Source organism: Ciconia boyciana, chromosome 11 (genome assembly GCF_034638445.1).
Source record: "Ciconia boyciana chromosome 11, ASM3463844v1, whole genome shotgun sequence".
Taxonomy (NCBI): domain Eukaryota; kingdom Metazoa; phylum Chordata; class Aves; order Ciconiiformes; family Ciconiidae; genus Ciconia; species Ciconia boyciana.
The window spans coordinates 12,524,816-12,533,695 of record NC_132944.1 but is presented as its reverse complement, the minus strand read 5'-3'; the positions used below and the strand labels follow the sequence as shown (position 1 = coordinate 12,533,695).

The window sequence follows — 8,880 nt, the reverse complement described above, 5'->3', positions numbered from 1 at the left end:
GGATACACACACAACTGGAAGTTTAAGGATAAATTTCAAACTTTTCAATATGAAACAAGGTACTCAGTACATATCTCATGGAGATATATAACTAGAAATTAAATAATACAATGTAATCGCATGAAAATGGCAATACAGGAACATGGACTAGAATTTTGTGAAACAAGAATAGAAAGAGTCACCCTTTGTTGCATGAAACATAACTATATACTTACTAGTAACACCTGTTTTCTCCATCTCCCACCCGCCCCCCCATTTGCAAGTGTCTGAAAACATCACTGGTTAGCCACATTGAAAAGCAACTAGCCATTTATAACTATATATGTACAGTATATACAGATCTTCCTTACTTCAACAGTTAGCACATATTTTCATCTGGATGTGATACTAATAAGGTAATTTGCTATTTGAATGCATATCAAGGTATTTTTTCTACAGTGCTACCATAATTTCATTAATCCTGGTTCTCTCCCTTTATAGTTCTGTGTGTTGTAATAATACTGTGGGATTTTACAAAAAAAGTCTTTAAAAGGATATGCTTTATGTTACCTGAACACTTGCCCTACCATGTATGTAGGCAGCTCTCCAAAAGGTGTCTAAAAGGCTGATTTGACCAAATTCACAACTATAGAAGTCAAATGTACCAGGTTTAATGTATCTTTAATATATTGCTATGAAAGCAAGCATAGATTTCTCTATAATAGCAAGCCTGAAGTGTCTTTGTGTAATTTTTTTATTATAACCTATAGTATTGCCATAAACTTACCAGAATCATATGACAGTAATGGGGAACATTAGAGTGCCAGACCAGGTGAAATAGTTTTGAATTGGTTAAAGAGCAGCAGGAAGGAGAGTTATGAATATAACACTGAATTAAGGATGAGTTTACAGTGCAGTGTGGTAGACAAAAGAGCAAGATAATTTGGGGCTGCATATTTGGAAGCACCACATCACAAGGTAGGGAGGTGGTAGTAGTCCCTTGTCATAAGGCCATGGTGCAACTGCATTTCTGTAATGCTTACAACTGGGCACTTTTGTTAGTGAAACACACTGACAGGTGTTCAGAGAAGGGCAATAAAAATGATCCTGAAGGTGGGAGAATTTGCTTATGAATAAAGAACCTGGTTAAGAAATATAAGGTAGGGCTATAAAGAAATTAACTTCAAAATCTATTGCTGGAGAGGAAGGTTAGGTGTTTGAAAAGGTACATAAACGTATGCTGCGATAAAATAGAGAGCCTTCTTTGAAACACGGCTGTGAAATAATTTCTTAAGAGTAGTAGTGGAAGCCCTGCCTCTTGGACACCCCAACGTGGACTGTGCAAAACTAACATCCATACTGTGAGACTTTTTTCTCTACCTTCCAGCTTTGATTTCTTGCTAGATTTAGAGTAACTTATATAAAGGGCAGTAAGAAAACTGATCCAAACCTACTGGATTATGACACTGTCTTAAGAACGGCTGCTTGGTCAACATGTTATCATCCGATTGAAACGCCACGTGTCTGATTTCATCCTTCTTATGCAGAATGATGTTACCGTAACAATGCAGAACATACCCAAAACAATTCGGTGTCACTGCAAAAATGGAGTTTCTCACTGAGCTAAGCTCTTTCTCGTAACTCTGATTACAGTGCCATCGCTCTCCCTCTCTCTTACATTGTATCTGAAGTATGTAATATGTAAACTCCTTTGGTTCAAGTATTAAGGCATTTTAGATTCCTTTTTAAAGGATTTACTAAACTTTACATGATATTTTTACTTCAACCTACAGCGAAATATAAAGAATTTAAAAACACGTCAGGATAGAAGAAAAACATGCATTAACCACTGCAGTTTTTTTAAAAAAAGCACTTTTCTGTCATAACAGATTCATTTTTTTTCCCCAGCAAATGAAAATGTATCATCACAACACTGAATTAAGAGTCAAGGAAAATATTGTTGGTAAGAAGCTGGATACACTGAAGATATTCAAGACTGATGGACCAGAACCTCTTGCATCCATACCTGTGACAAATGAAAAAGGTCAGGATTAAATGAAAGCATGAGTGTCTGCTCTGTCAAATTATTACTCTTCCTCAATGCTAAGCAAAAATTATGGTCAGTTTTTATTTCTGACAAGCAATTAAAATTTACAAAAATACACTAAATATTTTTAAACTATAGAAATGTACTGCAAAAAGCTGACACTGTACAAATGGTCTTTACTTTCAGGGTAATAATAATTAAAAAAGGAGAAAAGTAAAAAAAGTAGCATTTTTAATACCAATTTACATGGTAATTTACCAGTTCAATAGAATGAATTTTGTCATACATAAGGGCATGAAGACTGTTAATTGCTTTTCTTTTTATTACCTCATTACCATACAACATACAAGTATTCATTCTTTTTTTCTCCCCATCAATAAGGACTCCATTCCTGCAAAGACAAGCTGTGACAACTGCTGGGTGTCAGCTGCCAATTTAGTAATGATTCACTACACCAAGGTAGAGACACGTCTCTGGTATACTGTGTACAGCTGGGTACCGGGTACCATACTGTGGCTGGTATAAAGGAGGCTCCGATATTGGCTGGGGACCCTATATAAGCACGTGACAAAATAATAGTGATTCAGCTTCAACCTACTAGCTAGGCTGGGAATCAGGATCTGATCACTGCTAGTGCCATCTCCGCCATCACTTGTTGCTTTAACTTCTATAATGTAATCTTCGTTAAACTGGAGCAAAAGTTCAGCGGTTGTCTTGTCCGTGTTCAGCACGTTCATATTGCTCTGACTGCTGGTCCTGTACAAAACCTGCAACACAAGCAAAGAGCTGTGGCATGTCATTTCTTCCACCAGGACCTGCCCTGCAATTTTTATTTGTATTTCTTAGAAACAAGGTTTCAGTCTTTAAAAAGATGGGATGAGAGAAAAGATCCTCTGATTTTTGGTTAATATTCTAGGGCAGAATTACATTTAAAGAAAGAAGGTAACATCAATCAAGCTCTTTTATTCCAGCTTTAATCTAAAATGGCACAATGTGTAATGATAACAAATGAATAATATATTCTGTTGAGTGTCTTAATAATATATTGTTCTGTATCTGTCATTATCTAGATCAGCTTCTTATGCCAGTGCGTAGTTTGGGAAGGAGAGAACTAATCAAAATTACAGACCATGTTGGAAGATGTTCTGCAAGTGCTGAGTGATTATTCTGTCATTAAACTTAACTGCATTTGGTGTTCTATGTTTTAAAGAATGGGAGCTACATCTGAATGTCACAGCCTGCTGCTCAATCTGATCAGGCAAGAGGAAGGGATTTAAGAGCAACATCAGCCTCTCTTCTGTCCTGAAGGCTTGATGAACCCAAAGAGTCCCTCGTGCCAGTGGCAAGGCTAGAGAGAGAGAGGTATGTCCCAGCAGAGTTTAAAAAATATGTGGATCCAGTGCATTCACCTGGCAGGGTTTCACAAATTTGACAGGTAGGTAAGCTTGGGATTTTCCCAGTGCAAGAACCAGCAATCCCAACTCCCCCAGAATAATAGCAGTAATGACGAAATGGAAAAAAAACGCAAGGCCACTGGAATTCCACACATGCTGCCACCCTTGAGACATGCTCCCTAACGCCGTGCCTTGCTATAAAACACTCTCAGAGGGACACAGACGCGTGGCTCACTTCCACAGCGACCGCGCTACAGCTGCTCTGGTGTTTTCAGTGTCATCTGTTGGCTCTTCTCTTCCTGGCAAACCAACTTTAGTTAACTCCACTGCCCTTGCCTTTTGGGATAAAAACAACCCCCTAAGTGCTTTACTTCAGTAAAATTAACCATCATTATCAAAATTCAGCTTATCCTCATGTACTTATGTCCTGGTTTCGGCTGGGATAGAGTTAATTTTCTTCCCAGTAGCTGGTACAGTGCTGTGTTTTGGATTTTAGCATGAGAATAATGTTGATAACACAGGGATGTTTTAGTTGTTGCTCAGTAATGTTTACACCAGTCAAGGACTTTTCAGCTTCCCCTGCTCTGCCAGGTGCACAAGAAGCTGGGAGGGGGCACAGCCAAGATGGCTGATCCAAACTGGCCCAAGGGCTACTCCATACCATATGGCGTCATGCTCGGTATCGAAACTGCGAGGAGCTTGCTGGGGGTAGCGATCGCTGCTTGGGGACTGGCTGGGCATCAGTCAGCAGGTGGTGAGCAGTTGTATAACTTTTTTTTTTCTTCTCGGTTTTGTTCCTCTCTTGCTCTCTGTTGTTTTCTTTCTCATTACAATTTATTATTATTTTTGTGTTCCAATTATTAAACTGTTCCTATCTCAACCCACGAGTTTTCTTACTTTTACCCTTCCGATTCTCTCCCTCATCCCACCGGGGGGGAGGGTGAGCGAGCGGCTGGGTGGGGCTTCGTTGCTGACTGGGGCTAAACCACAACAACTTAGCAATGTTTGTTATCCATACGGGAACCTGAAATCCTTGTGGGAGACAGAGTATGCAGTTTGAAAATCTACATGGTACGTTTTTAGGTCAGCTACCATCTATGGAACTAGGTGGCTTATTTAAGCTGTAAACATGTATTTCTTGCCAGTACAGCTCAGAACACTGCATAGTCAGATCTTCAGCATAAATCTTTTATGGAGGATGTGGGATCCAGCTGTATGCAGCTCAGGAAGAACATCCTCAGCTATTCTCTTAAACATACTTAAGATATATGACATATTTAAATACCTGTACATTTGTGTGCTGATCAGATTTAGAGTAGATGTAGTAATGTAATTTCTATCAAGACAATGAGCATGTCCCACAGTTAGGTAAGAAGAAAAAGGTTTAAGAATATCAGTTTGATATATGTGGTACTAATAAATATACCTGGCCAGCAATGGAAACTACATCCATCAGCTAAATCTTGGATTATATGCTATGGATTTGGATAAGTGTTATACATGTGATAAATGTTATACATGTTATAACATCCAAGTGTTACACATCTGGATAAGTGGGATCCCAAGAGCTGGCAGCAACGCCTGCGGCTCCTGGCTTTGTTTGCATGAGGAGGAGAAGGCATTTAGCGTACCATTAATGGTAAAAGGACCACAGTTTATGAGACATTGTTAGAACATGATTTAAATCTATAAAAAGGAGACGGTACTGAAATGGTTCAGATGTGGTACTGTGCATCCTCTGAACTTACTGCCTTGCAAATAGACAAGAAAAAGCAAACTGTGGATTGCTTTCAGATATTTTTCTGGTCTGTTTACACTTACCTTATACCCAGTCACCTCTGACTCGTTCTCCATAGCTCTTACTTCCTCCCAGCTGAGGATTACTCTGGAGTTGGTGACATTCCACATAACATTTCCTGGTGGTTGACTGGGTGCTTCAAATACATAATAAAAGCATGACTTTAATTTAATTGGCATTAGTGATTTATTCTACAGTAGGAAATAACAGTTCAGGTAATTGACTGTCATTACATGTCAGATGCAAAAGCAACTCAAATGCAGCCTCATTGTTTGTACACTTTATGGTTCAGAGACTAAATTGGAAAAACAGAAGGAAGGAAAAATAGAATGGCCCATAAATGTTATTTCTGAAGTTGCATAATCTGTTGATGGTCCTTCATTAAATACAGCCAAAAAAAAGCATATGTCTTAGGACATGGGTGATCAATTAGAACAAACTAATGAAACCAGTGATGGTAACGGACAATTACTAGTTTTAGTATATTGCCAAGAATAAGCAAAATCTTCACAACAGATGATTTGTTAGACAAATTTAATCTTAGTGAATATTCAAATCTACACGCTATGCTGATTTACTTTAATGCATTTGTAATGTAAAAATATTTGACAGATTTTTTTGTTCTTCTATTAACTTGAGGCGTGATTTCGAACTGCAGTCTGTGCCATTTCAGTATCTGCAGTTAGAACAATAGTGGGCTTCGGCCAAGGAAATCTATTGGGATTTTTTTGTTCATTAACAATCTAAGACTGTTATTTTCAAAAGGAGTAATATGCTTTTGGCTGTACGCTTTAATATATCTTGAAACTGCCAAGCTTTCAGGGAAGGCGAAGGTAAGTACAAACCTCTTAAGATGCCTCAAGTTGGTTTCCCAGAAAACGGGTCATGCGGTGACACAATCAATGATTAAAATCTTTTCTAAATGTGTTAAGGAAAACAATTTACTGTTGCTGTCACCTAGTGGAGGCAAGTGCTGCTTAGGTGGACAGCGCTACGCTTTGATGCTGAAGGTTCCAGTATTAAGCACTGACAGTGGTTTTAAACACTCCTATGCATGTGCTTATGGTTTTTTTTTTCTTTTTTTTTTCTCCCCCTCCTCTTTTAGTTTTAAACTCTTTCACACCGGTAGCTCCCTAGCTTCTTTCTATGAGCAGTCAAATCAAAACCCACCTGATTATACTTCTTAACACAAAGTAGACACAAAAATGTAAGAGCGAGACTTAAGATAATTAGTCTAAAGTCAAACAACCACTCACAGGTTTGGTTTGGGGTTTTTTTTGCCTTGTTCTATGTACTAAATAGGATTTAACCTGATGCACTAATAGCCACTTTTTGTAAATGTAAGAGGAGATTGTTTCACTCCTGTGAATTAAGTATTACAGCATATATGAATAGTTTTCACACTGAGGTATTAAAGCTGAATTTCAAAAGAAATGAGTCATTCTTTTAAAATATTAATACGACATCATCTGAAAAAATGAGTAATTATATATAAAAACTGTAAGCCTCTACCTACCACTTGACTTATGGAAGTGAATTCAGAAGGCTCCAATTCACTTCAGATACCAAAATCTCCAGTAATCTTCAGTGTTCAGAATTTTAATTTGTAATAGGTCAGATCCTGAACCACCACATCACATAAATACATGTCCAGTGCTAAGCGTGCAAATAGCTACACGGATTTCTCTGAGACTCCTCAGATGCTTAAAGTTGGTCACATATGCTAGTATTTCTCTGAATTAGAACCAATGGACAGAACATTTGGTTGTATTTTAAGACTTTATAAATATGAAATAATTGTAACATCTTGCCTTTAAACTTAGGCAAGTCTTCCCCAGTTACTTGCCATTTTATATAGCAATATTTTATAAAACAAAACTACACTTGTTATTTTGGGCTACAAACATGAATATTTCAAATATAAAAGCTAAGATAGTTTAATGGTCAAAGACAAAGGCTGAATTTTCAATCCCGAAATACACTGCCAATTGAACTTCAGTATTTGTGTTTCATGATATGGCTAATAGTTACTAAGAAGTATCTTGTAGGTCATGTGGGTGAATGTAAATGCAATGTGCACAGAAATCCTTCACAGTGAAAAACACATCGATCACAAATATTCAAGTTAAGGTAGAAATTGGGATTGATTAAAAATCACACATTTGAATGAAAAATCAGTTTCTACTGCAGCAGTACAGAGAATTATTTGTCTTAATTCAACTAGTTGTTAGCAAAATCCTTCAAATTGACATTATACTGTACTGCAATGTTTTTGCTCTCTTTATTCACCAGCAAGACACATGGACATAATGCAGCTAATTTTTCTTTTTAATTATTCCAAAGAGCAGTGATCTTGACTGAGGGCCTGATCCAGACCCTGTTCCAATCAGTGGGATCAGGTGCTTGTCCAGTTCTCATTCACACATCCCAAAGGCAGGTGGTCACTAAAAAAGGACTGAAAAACTCACTGAGCTGACCAGGCTGGCACAACCTCTAGTGAGCAGCCAGTAGCCACAAAGATGATTCATTAGAGAAAACTATTCATCACATGTCAGGTACAGGCTACAGGCAGCGAGTTCCTTCATATCAGACAATTTGTGGTAGCTATGCATATAATACATTTAAACTAACTCTAGCAAATGTAACTTTATCTGAGTTGGTTTAGTCCTCAGTGATAGTGACACTCATTTTTGCCTATAATAATTTCTGATAAACTAGCGTATTTCATAATATTAATGATGCGACTACTTTTGGTAGAAGGATGTTAATGACTATTCCAGAGAATCTGACCTTTCAGACAGATTTAATTGTACATTCTTGTGAGTCTGACAGAAATACTTCAAGATTGATGACCCTGATTCTGAGTTGTATTACAATGCAAGAGCATACTAAAAATATTTCTATTTGTAGAAAAATTAGTGCAGCCTTTGACAATCTGTTCTCCAGCTTAATTTCTCCTTTTTATTTGTAAAGTGGGCTCTTGTGCAATTTGTTCAAGGGGAAACAATGGACATGAAGGACTGTTTTGCATGAATTGTGTGAGGATCATTGCATTTCAAAAGCCATGCCCTAGAGAAGTTATAAATATGTTCTAAAACCCTGAAAAATTCAACAAGTGTCTGTTTTTTTCCTTCCAAATAACAGAAATTTTTCTTTTAAAATGATTCCAGTCACTAGAAGAATAATAAAGGTTCTATGCAGAAATTATATATCTTTCTTCAGCTCCACTGGCAGAGTTGAGTTGCACTTACTCATCCTGCTAAAGTAGCAGAGGATAGAAAATGAAAGATCTACGCTCGATTTAATTGTGTAACTCCTCTAGTCTGTATGAAAATTTAGGTCACTTACACATATTATGATTCCCAGTAATACGCCTATTTTTCATTTCCCTGCTAGTCCTAACACACCATTATATCTCTCCCCACTTTAAATTCAAGATACTTACGTGTCTTTTTTGTGGTAGCATTTACTGTGGCACTAAAGGGACCTGCTCCAGCACTGTTATAAGCACGGACAGCTGCGTAGTATGCTAAGTTGCTCTTCAAACCTGTTATTCTTATTGATGTCTCATTCCCTGCAGCTTTTACTCTGTTTGAAGATTCTTCTTTTCCACCATTATTCCAGTACCTAACCTAGTAGATATAAAACAAAACCATTTAAAA

At 37.4% G+C, this 8,880-nt stretch overlaps 1 protein-coding gene across 1 annotated transcript in view; it reads right to left on the bottom strand.

The window, feature by feature from the left end:
* Positions 1-1,885: 1,885 nt before the first annotated feature.
* CNTN3 (contactin 3) overlaps positions 1,886-8,880 on the bottom strand; it is a gene marked incomplete at its 5' end in the record, with an annotated part of 84,353 nt that continues 77,358 nt past the window's right edge. The window contains 4 exons of the mRNA XM_072876418.1: positions 1,886-2,005; positions 2,625-2,793; positions 5,242-5,354; positions 8,664-8,850. Of these exons, the coding sequence (XP_072732519.1) occupies positions 1,905-2,005; positions 2,625-2,793; positions 5,242-5,354; positions 8,664-8,850 (570 nt within the window). The remainder of the gene's footprint in view (positions 2,006-2,624; positions 2,794-5,241; positions 5,355-8,663; positions 8,851-8,880) is intronic.